The following is a 22,560-nucleotide window of genomic DNA, read 5'->3' on the forward strand; positions in this document are numbered from 1 at the left end:
ACGACCCACCTTCACTGATCCTTGTCAATCTCTTCTATCACTTTCTTAAAACCCTGATGCTTTCTTTTGGGAAATGTACATAAACATGTAATTATGCACTCTTCCGTGCATTGACTGATTTAGGTCTGTTTCCCTCACTATAAACTCCAAGAAGTGGACCCCGCGCCTGAAAAAATAAATAAATAAATAAATAAATAAATAAATAAATAAATAAATAAATAAATAAATAAATAAAAAACAAAACTCCAAGAAGGCTTTGTCTATACTGTTCTGACTCTATCTCCAGGGATAGCATTTGGTAAGTAGTAGGTATTCAATAAATATGTTTTTATAAGGATCAAATAAAAAATAAAATAAAGTAAAATAAGATAAAATATTAAGGCACACTTTCCAGAGATGAACAGACAAAACTGGATTGGGTTTGGGCTGTAGTAAAGTGTAACAACACGCATCTTCACTCATGCTATGTAATAGCCAGTTTATAAGACATTTACTCAACAAATAAGTGGGTTTCATCTTTTCTGGTCTGGAGAAAAGGATAAATGCACTCGTAAAAACACACACACACACACACACACACACACACATTAAGCATACATCAAACAAATTTCAACCCAATACCACACAGAGGTATTGCCTAGACCGACCCAGCTTATGAGGAGCTGAGAGCAAGGATAAAGCGCATTCTTGTCAAAACTGGACACTTGGTTTCAACTTGTTCAGCTCCTGTACCAGTCACTCAGGAGGGACCGTAACATCTGTATGCTAATTACGGAGACGGTGGTGGAGCTCGGCTCCAACAAATCCGCCTCAGCCGCTCTGTCTCTTGCGCCAAGGGGACACTGTCCAACATTGATAAGAGCTTGCGAACCACAGCACGGCTCAGGCGGACACACTGCGCGCCCCCTCCCCAGCCCCTGCCAACCCCACCCTTCTCGCAAGCCCCTCCCTCCCCCCCACTTCTACTCCGATCTGAGCCAAACTAGCTGCCTGCTTTGGTAATAAGACTGAGGGAAGACTCCCAAGGCCCCGTGGGCTCCATTATCCCACATGCCCTCCAAGAAGGGCCCCCTCCAGGGACCGTGGCTGCAGATCCGAGCTCTCCACTTGCTGCCAGGAAACCTTCCCCACTGAGGACACCCTGGGCAGGCGGCGCAGCTCCAGGTCCAGGGGGAGGCACCCCACCCATCTGCCAGAGAGACAAAGATCACCAGAAACAAAGGACACACACACGCACACACACACACACACACACATACACACACGCACACACTCGCACGCATGAAGTCAAAAGCAAATACCGACACTTGGTGTGATTTCAAGCCAAACAGCCGGCTTGGTGTATCTTTAAATAGGTTTTGAAACAATCCAGGAGGGACAATGATTATGTGGTAATGACAGGCACTATCTGGGTTAGGAACCCACGCTGCCTCCGCCCTCCTCCCACCCGCGCTGCGGTTCCCGGGCGCATTTTCCAGCCTCAGGACACACGCTGCCGGGAGCCAGAGTGCCTCCTTCCACTCACGGAGGCGCGCGCACGCAGGGGATGGAGGCAGGGCGAGGGCCGCCAAAAGTAGGAAATACCAACCTTTAGGATCCCAGTTCACCTGTTTTCTTGGAGTCTCGATTGGAAATTTCATTGCTCCGTTGCCCAGAAGGGGAGGAAATAGAAAGAATCAAAAGAATAATAAAGTCCTCGAGCTTTACACGCCTCGGTCCAGCAGTCCAACAAAACAATTTCCAAGGATGGGGGAGCCTTGGACCGGCTCGCGGAGGCACCCCAGAGGAGGATGAGTGGGGAGGACTGGCTAAGGAGGGACTGGAAACGGCTCAGGGGTCGGCGCCGGCGGGGGGTGGTCAGCTGCGGGCCCCCTCCCCGGGTGCAAGGAAAAGTAAGACTGGCGAGGGGCGGATGCAGAGCGAAGCTCGGGAGGATCGAAGCGCCAAGCTGCTCCCCGAACGCGGCGGCGGCGGGGGGGGCCGAGCAGCCGGAGGGCCGGCGCGAGGGAGAACCCACTGCGGTGTCACCCCAGCCCCCGAAGGCGTGTGCGCACACACTCCCGCACACACACTGCCCGGGCGCGCGCTCCGGCGGGCACGTCAGCCGCGCTCGGCCGCGCACAGCGCACACGCCCCACCCCGGCCGCGGCTCCTCGGCCCCGGGCGACGCCCCCCACTCCCCACCCCCCGAAAGCCATTGGACGTCGGGGTGGCGCGGCACCCGGGGAGCGCGCGGCCGGGGCGACCCTCCCCGCGGCGCGCCGCAGACGCGGGGCCACGGCGGGAGAGCGCGCGGGGCGCGGGGGCGCGGGGCCCGGAGGCGCGCGGGGCGCGGGGCGCGGGGCGCGGGGCGGCGGACTGGCCCGCGGGGCGGCGGCGGGGGGCGGCGGAGGGCGGGGCGCGGCGGCCGGAAGCCGGGGCGGGGAGCCGGGCGCCGGGAGCCGGGAGCCGGGCGCCGGGAGCCGGGCGCCGCGCTACTTACTGGCTCGGCCGGCCGGCGGGCGTGGAGGCGCGCGTGGAGGCGGCCGCGGCGCGCTCGGTGGAGTTGCAGCCGGAGACACGCTTGGCTGCCTGGAAGGCGCTGCGGGAGGCGGAGGAAGGGCCGCCGCGGCCCCGCCGCAGACCCCGGCCTCGGAGCTGCCCGCCGGTCGCCGCGCCCACCCTGGGCGCACACGCGCACCCCCTTCTTCCCTCACTTCATATTCCCACTCCAGCCCGCGCCCCGAACCCGCGTCCCCAGCGCACCCGGAGGAGGCCGGTGCCAGCCATGAGCCTTTTGTTCTGGGCCGCTCGGCGTCGGCTGAGCTCTCCCCGCCCCGGGAAGCTGGCTCCCCAGGCGCAGCCCGGTCCCTTCCCCGGCTACCCGCCGCGCGGTGGGGGAGGCCGCTGCGGAGAGACGCCGCGGCCCCAGAGGGAAGAGGAGTTGCCAAGACCCAGCGGCCCCGGGAGCCCGGCAGCCCGGGGGCCCAGCAGGCGCCAGTGCGAAGGGACCCCGCACCTGTTCCCGGGGAGACGCTGAACCTGGCGCATTTCCCCTACCCCCACTGAGGCCTCGACCTCCAGAAGAGCCAGGGGGTGCTGAGATGCCCTTGAATGGGCCCCTCGAAGTACTGATATGCATGATGCTTACAAATTACTCGGGCTCCTAGCAACGGAGACTTGCACATAGTAGATGTTCAAGAAATACTTGCTAAAGGAAGGCATAAGCTGCATGAGGCAGTGTTGGACAGAAAGTAGTTTAAATTACTGTCCAGTCACTGTCCACTCGACGGATTTCTTGAACCCCTTCTAAGTGCCATTGCTGTGCCAGGTGCTGCTGATAGGGCAAAGAACCACACAGATATAGACCTTGCTTTCATGAGTCTTATGTCTAGCGCCCAGGAGGTCCGGCTAGATTTGTCATTGCCTTACTTAGGAAGGAGGAAGTGACTACCTGGTTCATCACCAAGCCTGCCCTCTGTGGTCCTAACGCCCTACACTGGCAGTTGTTCTCTGGATGCATGCCACTCTAGGGCACCTTGAGTCTTCTGGGAGCCCTGTTACAGCAGCATCTTTCTCATCATCCTCCCCCCATTGTCACATCCAGGTTTCTGAGTCCCAGGGCAAGACCCACAGAGGTCCACTGTCATCTGTGGAAAGGGTTGGTAAGTGCTTTGTCACTGACCCTACAGACTGATGGGACTAGAACCCTGAGTTCTCTGCAGACCCCATTCAGGCACACCTGGTACCAATCTGCTGGCACTACTTGGACTCCTCGGCCCTTTGGGGAGACACAGGTTCCCAAGGCACTTGACCGCCACCCTCCCTGGGACTCCATTTCCACACTTTGTTTCCCTCTACTAAAAGGCTGAGAGGATGGATGACACATGGAAATGAGACAAACAAGGAATTTCTGCTTCTCCAGCCATGTCCCCAGAGACACTAATATGTGTGCAAATTCTGCCCCAAAACCCAAAGGGAGCTGCTCCTAAAGCTCCTGAGATAGGCTTCAAAGCTTCACTCTGCCCTCTCCTCAACACTCTGCCCCCACTCACAGGCAGGAGGGTTCCAGCCCAGTCACTGCAATGCAATGTTTTTACCTGCATCTGAGTCAGAGAGAAGTGCTCCCTGAGAAAGATAGCCTCTCTCCCGAAGCCTCCGGGATAGGAGAGCAAGACTGACATGTATCAAATGGCCCCTCACAGCCTCATCCTTCTCTCCATTTATCTTCCCTGTGTCATGCTGAAGAGGCTGTAAGTGGTCTCATTTTACAGATGGAAAGATCAAGGCTCAGACAGGTAAAGGAACACACCCAAGGTCACAACACAGAGAGTCAAACCCAAGGGAGCTCATCTGGTCCCTGAACCCATTAACCTGCCCCTGAAGCTGTCAGATGGGTTCTTTGGGGTCATAAAGATGTATATACTATATTAGCCTGGACGCCAGCCCTTCCTGCTTTGCAAAATAAATTGGACTACCCTGGTGCCCTGAGGCCTCCACCAGGGAATTAGGTCACTATCAAAGGCAAATTCCCATGGCATGAAATGTAGCCTTAGGGTGCATCATTCAGTCAATCAACAAACATGTATCAAGCAGGTCTTGTGAGACAAGATAGGAAGTTTTCCTCAGAAGTTATATTGGGCCCTATTGAGAACCTTTCCCCAGAAAAGCATCAGCAGGATGGTTATTTGGGGGCTTAGGGAGGCTGAGGAGGGACCTACCAGGGTGAGGAAGGGGGATCAGGGGTCCAGAGCACCTGATATAGGTAGTTTAGGACTTGCCCTAGTCATAGGCCCTTAGGATCTCTCTGCTAAATCACTCGCCCCATCCCCCACCCTCACCCCCTGGGGCTCTCTCTTTCCCCCACTTCCTTACTCCCTGCCCAGCCTCGGGACAGCACAAGTGGGGTTGGAAGCCACCAAAAATTAAGTAAGTAAGTAATCCCAGCCCCCCGTCCCCTAATGTGCCTGAAATCAAGTCCAACTCCTAAACTGCGTATGTGGAATGCACTGCGGGGTTTGGGGGTGCGGGGGGGGGAGAGGTGTCAAGGGACAGCCACCCCCGCACCCCAACCACCCCAAGAAAAACAACGTAGCACATTAGCCCTTTGTGTGACCGCCGTCATGCCTCCCCTTCGCTATTACGCACTCGAGTCCACTTACCCCAAGGAGGAGGAACGAAGCGGACCGCGTCGAGACGCAACATCCAAGCCCGAAGCCGCGCCGAGCGGTTCCCGGAGCGTCTGTGCCGCCGCAACTTCCATGGCTATCGCCGCGGGCGGGTCAGTCCGGGGAGAGGGGGCGCCCCGGGCTCCTGCGGCAGGAAGACAAAGCGTCGTGGCGCCGAGTCCGCCCGCACCGGCCGAGCCCCGCCAGCAGCCCCGGGCGCGCTCGGGGGCACAGGGCGCAGGGCCTCGGCGGGCCAGCGTGCGGCGGGGGCCCGGGTCTCTGCGATCGCCCGGTGGCCCCGCGCGGGAGCGCTCGGGGAAGCCGGCGAGCCCCAGGCTCCTCCCGGGAGGAAGTTTGCGGCGAGTTGGCGGCTCCCCAGCGCCCTCCCCGCGCCGCAGTCCGGGATGAGCGCGAGAGGCGAGGGGGGCCCCGGGCGCGGGGAGCCGGTCTCTCCAGGGGCGCGCGGGGCGGGGGCTGGCACCGAACCACTGAGCCCGCGGAGAGGTGAGCGCGGAGTCGGGCGGGAGGCCGGGGAGGTCCTGGACGGAGGGTAGCGGGGAGTGATGAAGCAGCTTGGGGAGCCCTGCTTAGAGCTGGTTGGGCAAACAGAAGCGGGAGGACGGAGCAGGGGGAGCCTCAACTCTGAATTCGCGGATACCAGAATGAATTCATTAACCTGCTTTGAACGTTTCCCTTTGCTCTCATCATTTCTCCCTAAAGCCAGAAGAAATCCCCACCTTCTGAGATGTTCTCCAATTACCCCTGCCCCCCCCCCCCCCCCTGCGCGCAGGACACCTCCGGGTCTTTTTCTTCCAAAGACCTGCAAAGAGGTTTCCGTGTCCTTTTGTGCAGATATCACACACTCACACACACACACACACACACACACACACCCCTTACGCGCCCACTCTGTGGTAGGACCGACAAGCTTATGCATTCAAGTTAACTTAAAATTTCTCCTCCCCAGAAATGTTTTCCCCAGTGAAGTTCCCACTTTGTTCTCCGCATTTAATCACTCCTCCATTTGGCTTCATGTCCCAACCAGCATCTGCAAAACACACCCTTAAGTATATGTTGCTCTAATCTCGGGTTCTGCTTTGGGCTTGGAAAAGCTGGAGACACATCAGTAGCTAAAGGGCAGAGGGTGTTCTATGTCTTACTGCTCAATAGCAAACTCCGTGAACTGAACCCTGAAGATTTATTTTGGTGACTCAAACCTCTGCGGATGAATGAAGACCACGTATTATGAACTCCAAAGAAGTTGTACTTAAAGCGTCATCAGGCTGATGAGGGTGCTTCCTAATGAGGAGCTGCATTCCTCTTCCCTTGTAAGTTTCTCTGTTACATTTTAGTCCTTAAGAAAATATTATTTATGCTTCCGTAAGGCACCGTGCCCAACATTTTACCAAATATATACAAAGCTGTAATGTTGCTTCTTATGAAACACATTTTAAGGTGATTCCCTCACTCTCAGTTACCACCAGAACATAATCCCAGGTAACTCTTTTTTTTTAAGAGATGGAGCTGAATTATTTTTGTTTTTCCCCTTGAACTTTTTTACTTTTAAAATTTTCAATCACACAGAAAAGTTAGTGCTGTTTGGTAATAACCAAAATGCGGTCAGAGATTGCATTTGTTTGTTATTTCTATCTAGTGCATTTTATTCTAGTGTATTCTATTGATTCCTGACCACAGCAGATCATTAAAAGAACTCAATACCTTCTATAAATTCAGCATCAATGACAATATCCATGGCACAGAAGGCAGTTGTATCCCTGCTCACTCAAGTTTCTCCCCAGACTTAGTCCTAGCCTTAGTCAAAGAACATTTCTTTGTTTCTTGTCCCCCAAAAGGCCATGTTTCAGGGATAAATGAGTGTTTTTACATATGTACACCGATTGGAGAAGCACATAAATTATTTTACTAAATTTTAGGAGAAGAATTCAGTAAGGTACACACCATTATGAATGAGCTCAGATTTTCATGTCATTCTAGGAAGGTTTTAACGTGAACCAAACTTTTAAGGCACGTAGAAGTCATGCCTGTTTTCAATAACCTACTTATTTATGGGTGAGTCTTTTTCCCAAAGTCTTTCAGCTTGAAAAGAGTTGAAAATCTCTTTGCAAGGGGGATCTACTGTCTCAGCATATTGACAGATGCTTCTCTCAAGCAACCAATGAAAGGCTTGGGACAATCTGGCCAATAGAAAAGGTTTTGCTCAGTATGGGGTGGGACATAGTCTCCGCATCCAATGGGAATGTTTGAAATAGATTCATTTCATTTTTGCTTCCGTCAAGCAAATATTTGTTTGGTCGAAAATGGTTAGAACAAATGTAGTGTCAGAACTTTCCTACCATTAAATCATCTAGATGTTTGCTGAATCATAGAACGAGATTTGGAAGAAGTCAGCTCAAGATACTTCCTGGTTCAATTTTCCACCTCTGAATAGGATTCCAATTTATATGACCATTCAGGAATACTAAATACAAGAGACTCTCAACTCTAGGAAACAAACTGAGAGTTGCTGGAGGGGAGGTGGGGAGGAGTTGTTGGGTGATGGGCATTAAGGAGGGCACTTGATGTAATGGGCACCGGGTACTGCTATATGCAAATGAGAAACCACTAAATTCTACCCCTGGAACTAATAAAACAATACATGTTAACTAAAATGAATTTAAAGATTTTTTTTTTAAAGAAAAGATACTAAATACAAAAAAAGAATACTAAATAGATCTAGTGAAAGAGATTGCAAACTCTGTATTGATGGGCTTTTTCAAAATTTAAGATACTTAGCTTAGGCCAGAGTTTTTCTCACTTCTGGTCTAAATCTTTTCCTTCCTTAAATTATTCAATACTGGGACGCCTGGGTGGCTCAGCCGTTGAGCGTCTGCCTTTGGCTCAGGGTATGATCCTGGAGTCCCAGGATCGAGTCCCCCGTTGGGCTTCCTGTGTGGAGTCTGCTTCTCCCTCTATGTCTCTGCCTCCCTCTGTCTGTGTCTCTTGTGAATAAATAAATAAAATTTTTAAAAAAATATTCAATATTTATATGAAGATGAAGAACAACAATACCCTTACCTATTAGAGATTAAATTGTCCAACACCTTCTTCATATCAGGTAACTTTTTGTACCCCTTTACCAATATATACACGAATTTGGCCAACTCATACTTTTCTTAAAAGCATCTCTTTTTTAATTTTAAAGATTTTATTTTTAAGTAATCTGTACACCCAACGTGGAGCTCAAACTCACAACCCCAAGATCAAGAGTCACATGCTCTACCAGCCAGCCAGGTGCCCTCACTTCAAAGCACCTTTTTTACTACAAATTTCCAAAAGATAAGGTCAAAATCTCTCCAAACCTTACTGATCTTCTCCATCTATAAAATAAAGATAAGCAAGAAGTACAAAATATTTGACCAACTTATGCATATTTTAGCCAGTCATCCTCCTGAGTAGAAAGTGCAACCAAGCAGGAGAATTGTGCCAACCTTTACTCAGTTTCTTCCATCTACAAAATGGGGTACTAAATATCTGGCTAGTTGTAACTCCAGAGTTGCTTAAGGAGACAATAGATGTGAAAGTGCTTTGTAAACTGTGCAGGCATTTGCAGATTTAAGGGATCATTCTTATTACTTAAGCCATCAGATTTTTCTTACTCTGCCAAGCACATAGCAAGCATGTTTTAAGAATACGTCACTTATTCCTCATAGCAATCGTAGCAGATGGGCACACTTATCATCATGATTTCATTTAAAACAATGCCTGACATAATCTAGGCACCTAAATATTTGTTAAGGGGGAAATTGGAGCTTGGAAAGGCCAATGGTTTGTCTAAGTAAACATGGCTAGTTAGGAATGAAAGTAGAAATCAAACCAGGAGGGGCACCTGGGTGGCTTAGTTGGTTAAGGGACTGCCTTCAGCTCAGGTCATGAATTCTAGGGTCCTGGAATTGAGCCCAATGTCAAGCTCCCTGCTCAGTGGGGAGTCTGCTTGCTTCTCCTTCTCCCTTTCCCTCTGCTCATGCTCTCTCACCCTCTCACACTTGCTCAGTCTCTCTCTTTTTCAAATGAATAAATAAAATCCTAAAAAAAAAAAAAGAGGAAAGAAAGAGAAAGAAAGAAAGAAAGAAAGAAAGAAAGAAAGAAAGAAAGAAAGAAAGAAAGAAAGAAAGAAAGAAATCACACCAGGCCCTCACTCATCTCTAGATCAAATTACCATTTCTTACCCAGAGCAAATTACATAAAATTATCTTGATCTCTGGAGTAGTCAGTTTCACTGGAAATTGCAGCCTAAACCATCTGTATCCTTTTCCCATTGCATTGGCATCTCCCCACCTTCTGAAATTCCTTATATTCTTCCCCCCTGTCAAAGTGAATATTAATCTTAGACCATCAGGCATCATCAAACAAATAAAAGAAGTACTGGGGAAGAGGTGAGCAGGAAAGGCAGTGGGAAAGCCTTTATAATTGTTCCTAAAGTCACACCAAACCAAATGTGCAGTCATCTTACAGTAGTCAGATAAGCAGTCTTGTTGGAATTACTTTGACTTTTCCAGGTCTTACTCACTTCTGCACAACCACATTATGTTGCTAGGTCTGCTCTACTCTTTCAGTGGTCGATTAATAATGCTGATTATAGAAAGAGGACCTCCGTCCAGTTTATGTAATACTTCTATATTTAGAGTCTGATATTGCATTTTTAAAATAGTCATATAATGTTACTGATACATATTGAAATATGGATCTATTCTGACCTGAAAAATAATTACTGATATGAACCATTCTTTCCATCAGGAATCAAAGTTAAGCTGACAACTGTAATTTCTAGGAGTATTATTGTATCTTTTATGGAAGATAATGCTTTTTCATTTCTTTCCAAATATGGGGAATTATTTTTTCACGAAGAGTCTCTAAAGAGCCATATCCTTGGATTCCAAAAGTTGTGACCATAACCTTCAGTTAGAAAGAATCCAACATTTTTAGAAAGCCATCATCAATTATTACCCCATCATTCATTGCACCGTACTAAAACCTTGGCTCATCAGAACTCACCGAATTAAATCTGCCCTCAGCAACATCTTAGAAGGGTCAAATCCTGTATTTGCTAGGATATAAACAAGGTCACTGCAAGTCTAAATGGCCACTGCTATCCTATATGATAATATAAGCAAAGTTCCTGCCAGTCAATATGGCAATTAGAGAATGGCACTCCCTCCAGTGGAAAAAGCACCATGGCACGGCTTGATTTGTAGACACTGCCTTTGTTCAAACCAGAAGATACCCCCTGGGGCTGGAGGGTGGGGTGAAGGAGGACATACTGATACAAGAAAACATAGGAGTGTGTCCAAAACTTGGCTTGGCCTTTAGTCCCTGTTCATTCCTTCAGCTTGATGCAATGCAGAAACTTCATAACTGCATGCTCTGGCCCCTTATATAAAATATATAGATGGGATACATTGAGCAGGAGGAGTACATGGTGGGTTCCAATTATTCAAGGTCAATTTTTGTAAAACAAATATTTAGTACTTTATACCATACATTAATTCAACTTAATTTTTTAATTTATTTATTTATTTATTTATTTATTTATTTATTTATTTATTCATGAGAGAGTAAGAGTGAGCACAAGCAAGGGGAGGGGCAGAGTGTGGAACCCGACTTGGAGCTCAATCTCACAACCCTGAGATCATGATCTGAACTGAAATCAAGAGTTGGATGCTTAACCAACTGAGCCACCCAGGGGCCCCCAAATTAATTTTAAAGCAGTCTATCATTATTATTTATTATCTTATTATTATGTTTGTCATTTCTGGACGTGTTCAGTTTCTCTTGTTTTCATTATTTTTCTCAGTAATAGAAGATCAAACTATCATAGCTCTGCAACATTCTAGCTGTGTTCTTTTATGAAATCCATAACATTTAGCTTAACTTAATTTTGTAGTGATATATCCATTGCTTTTGAGTCATGAATGATGGAAACAATAAATTTAATTCTAAAATATTAATATTAAATATTACTGAATTCTAAAGTATCACCTTCTAACTCTGACCAGCTAGGAAACTTATTATATTAGAAAAGCTACTGAGAGGATGTGAAATTCACAGAGATGGTTTACTTTCTTCTACTTAATCCTTAGGAGATAGCGTCACCTACTATATTCTGTCTTTGATGCTGAGACTTTTATTTGTAATGCAGGCACATTGGATATAGAGTATTTTTTCTGGCAAATAGAATTTTAAAAGCTAACATCAGAGACCTCATTTATTAAATTTTATATTCAAAAGAGGTAACTGGAGGTTAGTGTATTTATCCATTTTTCTGCCCTTTCTTCATGCATAGCTACAGATCCTTACACTGTTTATATTGGTAGTGATCTCCAGTCCATCAAACAGAGATGTAGTTACTTTAGAAATTCTGAGCTTACTCCAGTGAGAAAGCTGAATCATAGAGTATAATCATTAGTAGCAGCAACTTCAGAGATCATGTAGTGAGAGCTTTCCAAACTTTCCTGGTGCTTCCATGGTCCAAGTGCTTCTGGAAGTCCTGTTTCAATGGATCTAAGATGGTTGTCTGGGGATTTACTTCTTTAACAAGGGACCCAGATGATTCTTTCATGCAAAGTGGAAACCTCCTAGCACTGGAGCCCTTTGTTTTTACAGATTCAGCAGTGAAGTCCTGAGAGGTAAGATGATTTTCCCAAGGGCAAACAGCTGGTCCATGACAGAGTCAGGACAGGAACACAGATATCCTGACAGGCCTCAAGTCTTCAGAAAATGGAATGTGTTTGAGAGACATTTTCAACCATGGAAGAGGTTGTAGCTTGTGGGGGGGAAAACCAAAGATACATAATCAGAAATTTCAATTGTCTGAAACTCCTTACTTCAGATGCATTCTAGCTAATTGAGCACTGATGACTCTCTTGTCCTTTATTTCCTGAACACATTCCTCCAGCCTTTGCTCTGATTGGACCCATATGCCTGCATATGGTTTATGGGGCTCTCCTCAGTAACTTTGGATCTATCATCACATCTGTCTTCTTCATTGCCCTCCTTAAAACTTTTATCAAACCAGACATGTCTCCCCCAATTCACACAAAGTTCCTTTCCATACCATTAACTCTATCATCCTTCCGTTTTATTACCTATTTCTGCATCTAACATTAGTGCATGCTCATTCATATGAATGTTACACTTTTGACAGCTGTCAGAGTGGAAAAACCACCATGATAGAGATTGGAACTCCTAATTCCTACTCCCAGCTCTGTCATTTATAAGCTGTGTGACCTTGAGCAAGTCACTTAGCCTTTCTGAGCTGTTGTTCAATGAAAGAGTTAAAGTCTCAGATTCTGAGTCCTGTCTTTCTGAGTCTGCCCTATCTCTTTAAGGAAGAAAGGAACTATCTTTTCTCATTTATTTTTCCCTTTGTACTGGGCCTATTTTTATAAAGCCACATAGAGTGCTCACTCATTCAATAAATGCTGACACTTCCTTCCTTGGTCTAGTTTGACTTTCCTCCTCCCATCACAGATGGTGTATGAGCTACATATCTGATCACAGCTGACCTTTGTATTTGGTAAGAACTGGATTTTTTAAAAATAGTACAAACTGTATGTCTTTCCAGTGCCACCATTCCTTTTCATGAAATGGCACATCCTGTTCCTTGACTCTCCATATTTTCCATTAAAACAAAACGTTGTTTCCTCCTTTCCCTTTTATCTTACAGGTTCTTTTTAATTTTAAGTATAAGTATAACACTCCTGATTTTTTAGTTTTTTCCATACTATTTATTCATATTCCTGAGGACCTGGTCTACTCACCTCTTTCTTTAAAACCTCCATTCATAATTAGGTCTCTATTCAGCTGTGGCTTGGGTCATGTTTGTTTATGTTTGAAGATACTTGGTTTCACAATCAGAACCATAAGCCCATTTATTTGTTTTGGTGATTTTTTTAGGTAGCTCTTAAAACATTTGGCACTCTATCACATGTAAAATTTCTCTATTCAGTCAAGTGATCCACACCCAAATTTACTAACCTTAGAAAAACATACTTGAAAGAGGACAAAAAGAAGTATGAGGTAATAGAAAGTCACTCAGAGTTCAAAATAATACACAAGATTGTAGAATAAAAATATGTGAGACTTCAGGACCTTGGACAGTTAAACATAGTCCTGCTGCAATCTCTGGCATCACTGAATCCGCAAGCGTGCGGTACATTGGAAAATCCACAGCACCGTATCAGACACCGTACCTTGAAATACTATGAATGGTTTTTCATAACTCATATCTTACAAGAAGAAAATAAAGACTTCCCTAATGAAAACAATAAAACTCAGACTATACACTCAAATAGACAAGCATGAACAGTTTCAAAGCATTGATGGAATGCTAACACAGGGCAGGGTGGTAGGATCTCTACAAAGCAGTGCGGAGTGGCTTACATGACTCTTCCTTAGATAGTTTGCTGTTTCGTTTTTTTAATGTAAGCGAACACTTTTAATTACACAATTATGAAGAACTAGAGGTGAGCAATATCAGAAACGAAAAAGTTCAACCTCACTACCATTCAAGAAATGCAAATTGAAAAAATAGGGTGCTGTGTTTCATCTTTCAGATTGGCAGAGATTACAAAAATTTCCAAGGATGTAGGGAAATAAGCACGTTCATGCACTGCTGATGTGAATGCAAATTGGTACAAGTCTTTGTTTAAGGTGATGCAGAAATATGGATCAAAAGCCAAAATAATGATAAAGCTATATATATATAACATGAAAATAGATTTCCAATTCATTGTTAAATAGAAAAAGCAGGTTATCAATTGATACAGTAATTTACTTATGATAATTAAACATAGATTCCGAAAGGATATAGCCCAAAATGTCATCTTCTTAGAAACATAGATGAGGGAGGGGAGGAGATCATTTACATTTTGTTTACATGTTTTCTAATGTATCTGTATTCAACATAAATTACTGTGTCTGTTATAAAACAACAATTTGGGACACCTTGGTAGCACAGTCAGCTGAGCGTCTCTTAGTTTCGGCTCAGGTCGTGCTCCAAGTGTGGTAAGATGGAGCCCCACATGGGCTCTGTGCTCAGCACAGAGTCTGCTTGGGATTCTCTCTCTCCTCTTCTCCTCCACTCATGCTCTCTACCTCTCTCTCTCTCTAAAATAATAAATAAATCTTTTTTTTAAAAAAGTGAATTTATGAAACAACAATTTACCCCATTATCAACAGAATTCCAGTGGTAAAAATTACCTAGTTTAGGAATTACATTTGGTGGATTGACTTGGCGTGTTTAAGGGAGGTCAGGGGGGTGAACAGTCATTAGCAAGAAAGTGAATGTCCCCAAATAATTGTAAACAAAGAGTTGGGGTCTGAATTACTCCAAGCTTTGAAGCTATGGTACAGAGTTTGGATTTTATTCTGGAAGCAATAGACCACCATTTCATGTACTGAGCAAGGAAGGAGCAATGATTAAATCTGTGAAGTTTTTGTTTTCTTTTGTTTTAATTACTCCAGCTTTTTCTTTTTTCTTTTTTTTTTTTTTTTTTTACTCCAGCTTTTTCACGGAGAATGGAATGAAGTGAGATAAGATTGAAAGCCAGCAAGATCAGTAAGAAGACCACAGTAAAGGCTATCCTCTTAGGGATCCATTTCTATAGTAAGAAGACCACTGTAGAATATGGCAGATGAGAGTATAGAAATCAATGAAAAAATAAAATAGTTTCTATTTAAGGTAGAAATGAAGAAATCAGTGATACTTCACATCTTTGGAATTAGAGATAACTTTGACAGTATTTTTTAAAGTAATACCTATACCTAACGTGTGGCTCAAACTTACAACCCCGAGATCAAGAGTCACATGCTCTATATTGAGTGAGCCAGCCAGGTGCCATCTGACAACTATTCTTTAATATCAAATTAAGAAAGACTAAACAACTCCTTTTGGGTATCAGTTCTCAAATCTTCTTATGGAAGTCTATCATTGTTGGGGGTTGAATGGTGACCTCCAAAAAGATATATCCACGTCCTAATCTTAGTAATTTGTGAATATTACCTTATTTAGGAAAAGGGTGTTTGCGGATATAATTAAATACCATAGGATTTCACTCTTATATGGAATTTAAGAAACCAAACAAATGAACAAAGGGGGACATAGAGAGAGAGAGAATGGGAGAGGCAAAACAAGAAACATACTGTTAACTATAGAGAACAAACTGATGGTTACTGCAGGGAGGTAGGTGGGGGAAATGAGTTTAATAGGTGATGAGGATTGAGGAGGGCACTTCTTGTGATGAACACCAGGTGTTATACGGAACTGTTGAATCATTATATTGCACACATGAAACTAATATTACTCTGTACATTCACTAACTGGAATTTAAATTAAAACTTTAATAATTAATTAATTAAGGATCAACCAAGACTATCTGAATGGGCCCTAAATCTAATGATAAATATCCTTATAAGAGTGAGACAGAGGGAGGAGATCCCTGGGTGGCGCAGCGGTTTGGCGCCTGCCTTTGGCCCAGGGCGCGATCCTGGAGACCCGGGATCGAATCCCACGTCGGGCTCCTGGTGCATGGAGCCTGCTTCTCCCTCTGCCTGTGTCTCTGCCTCTGTCTCTCTCTCTGTGATTATCATGAATAAATTTTTAAAATTTTTAAAAAAAGAGTGAGATAGAGGGAGATTACAAGAAGAAGAGAAGATAATGTGACCCTGGAAGCAGGAACTGGAGTGATGCACCTACAAGTCAAGCAATGCTAGCACCACTAGAAGCTGGAAGAGGCAAAAATTGGGATTCTCCCCTAGAGCCCATGGAGGGAGCACAACCTTGCTGGATTTTAGACTTCTAAACTCCAGCAGTGTGAGAGCATACTTTTCTATTATTTTAATCCACCCAGCTGTGTCAATGTGTTGTGGCAGCCACATGGAACTTATAAAAATATAGATCCAAAAACCTGTAAACCAGTATGAATGATAAGTATACGATTTAATCAGTGTTCATTACTCTTTCCTATTAAAAAAAAAAAAGTTTAATTCAGGGAAATCCTCAACCACACATGAAAGCAGAGAGAATAATATAATGAACCTTCATGTTTCCCAAACTCAGTTTCAATAACCATCAACACATAATCAATTGGTTTCATTTCTAGTTTCTTTTTTTTTTTTCATTTCTAGTTTCGCCCATCACCCTGGCACTCGATTATTTCAAGGCAGATCCTAATCACCATATTTTCCATCAAAAATACTTGAAAAGTATTTAACATAAGAAAATGCCATTTTTCATCTTAACAACATATCCTTGATAATATCAGATATCTAGTCAGTATTCAAATTTCCCCTGATTTTCTCATATGCAACTTCTTTCTTCAGTTGGCTGTTTGAAACAGGATCCAAACAAAATGTGCATTCTATATTTGGTTCCTACCTATCTTAATTCTCATCACCTATGAGTTCCCTCTCCTTTTCTTTTTCCTTCTAGTTTGTTCATTGAAGAAACCAGCTCAGGTCATTTGCATGGTAGAACTTCCAGGATTTTAATCCATCCCTGAGTGTCTTCAATATGCTCGTATTTCCCATGTTTCCTGTAAGCTAGAAATTAGATCTCGAGCAGATTCAGCTTCAATAGTTTGGGTGAGAATACTTCCTAGGTGGGGTTTGGGATGGCACTGCATGGCACTAATGCCTGGATGTCTTCTTGTGCAACACAAAGATCAGCCAATGGTTTCAGGAGTTATTGACCTGATCTACCCATTATGAACTTCCCTGTTAGCTTGACCCCCAACTGTTTTATGTTAATTAATGATCATTGCCCAGAATCTCCATTTGAGGTTGCAAAATTATGATATCTTAATTCTACCACTCTTTTTGCATTTATTAGCTGGAACTATTATTTGGGGGGGTTAAAGATTTTATTTATGTATTTGAGAGAGAGAGCACACATGAGAGAAAGCATGAACAGGGGAAAGGGGCATAGGGAGAGGGAGAAGCAGACTCCTCAATGAGCAAGAAGCCAGACATAGGGCTCAATCTCAGGACCCTGGGATCATGACCTGAGCCGAAGGCAGACGCTCAACTGACTGAGCCATCCAGACGCCCCTAGCTGGAACTATTGTAAAAAGAACTTTGCCTCATAAACTATTTGACCACCTTGATGTAGAGACTGTACAGGAGAGACAGGATAGATGCTCAACTCTTTCTCTGTATGTACCAATTTTCACAATAAGATGTTGATTCCCTAGCACTCTCCAAGGATGACCAATAGGGTTTATTTTGCCTTGTGTCATTAGGAAATAATAAATTTTCCTCTAGTTGTTTTCTTATTTGGGGGGTTCTGATCAGAAGATAAAGGTACTATTTCCTTGTCTGTGTCTCCTGGGAGTCAATGTCTATAAGTGAATCCCAGACCCATTCACTTTTATGCCTATATATGCATCACTGATTTCAGCTCCTCTAATAATAGAGGAGGACACAGAGGGCCAGAGTAGCTTGGCAATTTGCTAACATAACAGCTAATTAGTAGCAGGATCCAAATGAGATTCCAAATCCATGCTTTTTCCATTGTAAGGTAACTAAGATAGCTATTTAGATTGCTAAATACTGTGCTGCCAGATGCAGAGTAGCCACAATTATCACAATAATAAATACATTCATGTGCCAGATAAGGAAGTCAAATTTACACATCTTGTGGTTATGTGCAAGTCTTCTTATTGTAGTTTGATCAAGAAGGTCAGTAAATGGCAATGTACACACACACACACACACACACACACACACACACAAAGAGAGATTCAAGCCAATTGTTCAAAGGACTTGAGCTTGATTAGGAGAAAAATGCTCTTCTATTTTGACATTGGAAAGAATCATATTTTGCTTAAATTCTGAGACAGAATATAAAAAAGCAACACCAGAAAGACAGTTCCCACAGTGTGTTCTACCCCACTTTGTCTTTACTTAACTTTATTTTAATTTAAAAAATACTTTTTTTCAAATTGAATTAAATAAAAAAATAAAAATAAAAAATATTCACAGATCTTTACGACGTGGATTCAGATAAAACATAGTTCAAATTCTGTTTCCCTCCTTCCTAAAATGTAAGTGATAACAGTCAAGTATAATGTAATACTCTCAGGGCTGTAAGAAAAGGGTTAGCTCTTTGGGGCACCTGGGTGGTTCAGTTGGTTAAGCGTCTGCCTTTGACTCAGGTCATGATACCAGGGTCCTAGGATGGAGCTCTGCACTGAGCCCTCCACCCACTCAGCGAGGAGTCTGCTTCTCCCTCTCCCTCTGCCTGTTGCTCTGCCTACGTGTGCGCACACACTCTGTCAAATAAATAAATAAAATATTTTTAAAAACTGTATTTGAAATCAGCATGTATCCTTGAAGAAACCCTTTATATTTACATTATTTATTATATTTAGTATATATGATGTGTATGGCAATAGACGATAGAATTAGAAAATTCCTGGAGAAGACTAAAAATCAGTGTTTTCTTATCTATTGTATCAACAGCTAAATAAAAGTGGAATTGATGTCTTCTTTGTGGCTCCATACAAAGAGCAATGTGTACAAAATACAATGACATATTTTGATCCAGCAATGTCACAGGAAAGAGAGCTAGAACGACCTCTCTTCATTCTCTTCCCTATAAGTGAAGTATCCAAGAAGGGAAGAATACACAAGTACCTTCACATTTCCGGATCAGTTTATTTCATTTATAGAAAACTCTGATTTTAAAAAACAATATTAGGGGATCCCTGGGTGGCTCAGCGGTTTGGCGCCTGCCTTCGGCCCAGGGGGTGATCCTGGAGACCCGGGATCGAGTCCCACGTCAGGCTCCCTGCATGGAGCCTGCTTCTCCCTCTGCCTATGTCTCTGTCTCTGTCTATCATGAATAAAATAAAAATCTTTTTTAAAAAATAAAATAATAAAAAACCATATTAACATAAGTACTCACTTCTCTCCACTAACTCCACCCCAGCAATCTTCAATCCTTTAGCAGTTATGTTTCTCTAACAGCCTCTCTGCATCTCTCTCTCTCCTGTCTCTTTCTTCTGCCCAGTGTCTTCCCTTGTTTGGTTCAGAATTCTTGGAAGAAGACTGGGCATCTGTGCCCCAGGATTAGTGAGGGAAATCCTGTTGGTTCCCCAATCTTGGAGTTTAAAAAGATGGGTTCTAGGCATCATCCCATATGTAGTGATCCAGGTCTCCAGGGATAGAGTACCAAAATGTGTATTTGCATCAAGCTTCTCCCAGAATTCTGATAGAACAGGCCTAAGGACAGGTGTCTGGGAACCAGTCTCATGAAGCAGAGTGATTTTTCATCACCATAGACAGGACACACATTTGTCTTTTCCCATCTCCCTCTACCCAATATACCCTAACCAAACATTACCACTATAATAAACTTTTAATTCTATACGCAAACCCTATAAGAATATTAAAATCCCAGTACCTAAATTTTAAAACTATCATTTGAAACAGTGTTTTCCTTTCAGAGAGAAGGCTTTGCTTAAGACTATATCATCACCTTACTTTGTATAGTACACGCAAGGTTGAAAACCCCATCTGGGCAAGATATTTGCATCAGCAAAGGCTCTTTCAATCTCAAGTGTAAAAAAAAAAAAAAATCCAACCCATCTTAAGCAGACAAGGAATTTACTGGTTCAAAAAAAAAAAAAAAAGGAATTTACTGGTTCATCTTACTGAGAAGTCCAGATATTACTGACTTCACTCATGGCTTGATCCGGGGACTCAAAATAGTATTTCAATTCCATTTCTCTTTATCTCTTAGCTCTCCTTCTTCTGGTCTGGCTCTGATCTCAACAGAATATTTTCTCAAGGTTGCAAGATGGTCACAGCAGTTCTACTTCACATCCTCCTGAAGTCAAGGCCAGCAGGGAAGAGGCTTCCTTTCCCTCCATAGTCCCAGAACTGATCTCATTACATGTCATTGGATCTAATGAGTCACATAGCCATCCTTGAACCACGGACTATGCTCTGAGGAATGTGGTACTCATTTGGTCAAGTCTAAGTCACTGCTCTCTGCTGAAGCCATTGGTAGAATCAACACATATGTACCAACTGTGATCGGGATAGCCCTCCAAAAAAGATACTGGGTGCTGTCACCAAAAGGATACTGGACAGCTAAAAATGGCAAATGCCCTTCCAAGTATATCATGATTTCAAGCCTATTTTGACTAATATAGGAAAAACTAGTAGGTTGCAAAACTTAAACCCAAACCAGAATTTTTCATCTTTTTATGAACTTCATCATAGATACGTCCCCAAATGAGACATCATGATCTATTCTAACAAATTCAAAGCAAATTAGACAAGGTTGTCTTTCTTATCTTCATATTCAATTTTAAGCAATGAATCAAACAATATGAAAAAGCTGAAAATAAAAAATAGATCATGAATGTAAAATGTCATTAAATAATGATGATGCATTTTGTGGTAGCTGATTGCATTCAGCACTTTCATTCTGGAATAAGGTTATTTTTCTACCTAAGTGTCATTAGAAGCTTTTCAGAACTGAATATACAGTGATCTAAGATGCGTATAGATGCATATTCTGCATAAGCAATACCTGAAAATATGATGAAACGCCTGGGTGGTTCAGTGGTTGAGCATCTGCCTTCAGCTCAGGTTGTAATCCCAGGGTCCTGGGATTGAGTCCCACATCGGGCTCCCCACAAGGAGCCTGCTTCTCCCTCTGCCTATGTCTCTGCCTCTCTCCCAGTGTCTCTCATGAATAAATAAATAAATCTTAAAAGAATACCTGAAAACATGAAAAACATACCTAGCATAAACCGAAACACTTAAAAGCACGTTGTATGTAAGAAAATTAAGAAATCATCCAATATATATAAAGAACACTCACAAATCAATAAGAAAAAGATAAACAACCAGCAGAAAATTGGGCAAAGATCCTGAACGGGCATGCCTCACAAAGGAGCTATCCAAATAACCAATACACGTATGAAAAGGTGCTCAACTTTCTTTGTCATCAAGAAAATGCAAATTAAAAGCATAATGTAATAGCACCACACACCCACTAGAAAAATAACAAATGTTGGAAAGTATATACAGCAACCAGGATCCTCACCCACCACTGTTGAGAGTATAACTTGATACAACCTTTTTGAAAAGTGCCAGAACCTATTCACGTGGACATGTGCTTCTTCTATACCAGTAATTTCACTCCTAAAAGTATACCCAAAAGACATGACCAAGGATGTTCATTAGAAGCACAATTCATAGCAGTCAAATACCAAAAACTCCCAAAAGGCCCATCAGCAGTGGGATGGATCAATAAATTGTGTTACAGTGGCACAATTTGAATCTGTGTAGCAGAATGAACAGACAGCACAGATGAGTCCTCACAAACATAAAATTAAATATAAGAAACCAGCCACAAGGGATCCCTGGGTGGCTCAATGGTTTGGCGCCTGCCTTCGGCCCGGGGCGTGATCCTCGAGTCCCGGGATAGAATCCCACATCGGGCTCCCTGCATGGAGCCTGCTTCTCTCTCTGCCTGTGTCTCTGCCTCTCTCTTTCTCTCTGTGTGTGTGTGTGTGTGTGTGTGTGTGTGTGTGTGTCTCATGAATAAATAAATAAAATCTTTAAAAAAAAAAAAAAAAGAAAGAAAAGAAACCAGCCACAAAAAAGTGCATACTGCAGCATTCCATTGATATAAAAATTAAGAACAAACTAAACTAACCTGTGCAATTAGAAGACAAGACACCAGGTAACCTTGAGAGGACAGTGCCCAGAAGACTTGGGGGTTTTAAATACTCTGTTTCTTGATATGGCTGCAACCTACATGAATGTGTTAAGTTTCTGAAAATTCAGCTAGCTGACACTTACCTACATTTCTCTGAATATATATTCCACTTTAAAGGTTAAAAATAGAAAAGGAAGAAATCAGTTAAGTCTCTAGCCTGTCATTCCCAGCCTATCCTTTCTTTCCACTACCAATTCCCTTGCTGTTCTGTAAAGTTGCCTTTGTGTTAAAATAGTGCTCTGTTTTAACGTGTGGTGGGTGGTTGATGTGATGTCTCTATAAATAGTTTGTAGAGAAACTATTTATAACCACGATAATGGTTTGGGAAGTACAATATAAATGTTAGTTTTAAGCATCTGGGGATGTACACAATATTTTGTTCTCATAAAAATCACATTATTAAGTTATAGTACTTTTACTGGGTTTTATTTTACCTTTGCAGCAGAGCACCCATAACCCCTCATGATTTCTAGCTGCAGATGACACCACACTTCATTCCTACTCAGATCACAGCTATTAGAGACATGAAATCAAGGCAAGAGTCAGAGAAAGCCTTCATTGTTGATCCTGTTGAATCTTGTTTGAGATAATGAAAGTCTGAGATTTGCTGCCCTCTTC

At 43.5% G+C, this 22,560-nt stretch overlaps 2 protein-coding genes across 3 annotated transcripts in view; one reads left to right on the forward strand and one right to left on the reverse strand.

Moving 5' to 3' along the window:
- KCNK10 (potassium two pore domain channel subfamily K member 10) overlaps nt 1-2,058 on the reverse strand; it is a 130,479-nt gene extending 128,421 nt beyond the window's left edge. Inside the window, exon 1 of one of the 2 annotated variants that reach the window (XM_072839610.1) lies at nt 1,589-2,058. In XM_072839610.1, the coding sequence (XP_072695711.1) occupies nt 1,589-1,640 (52 nt within the window). In that variant the 5' untranslated portion in view covers nt 1,641-2,058. The remainder of the gene's footprint in view (nt 1-1,588) is intronic. The other variant, XM_072839611.1, reaches the window with a different exon arrangement.
- Nucleotides 1,913-20,936, forward strand: LOC140639505 (uncharacterized). Its single transcript, XM_072837749.1, has 3 exons — nt 1,913-2,312; nt 5,148-5,651; nt 19,948-20,936. The coding sequence occupies exons 1-3, from the start codon at nt 1,913-1,915 to the stop codon at nt 19,971-19,973; spliced, it is 930 nt and encodes a 309-aa protein (XP_072693850.1). The 3' UTR covers nt 19,974-20,936.
- Nucleotides 20,937-22,560: the final 1,624 nt, after the last annotated feature.

Source organism: Canis lupus, chromosome 9, assembly GCF_048164855.1.
Source record: "Canis lupus baileyi chromosome 9, mCanLup2.hap1, whole genome shotgun sequence".
NCBI lineage: Eukaryota > Metazoa > Chordata > Mammalia > Carnivora > Canidae > Canis > Canis lupus.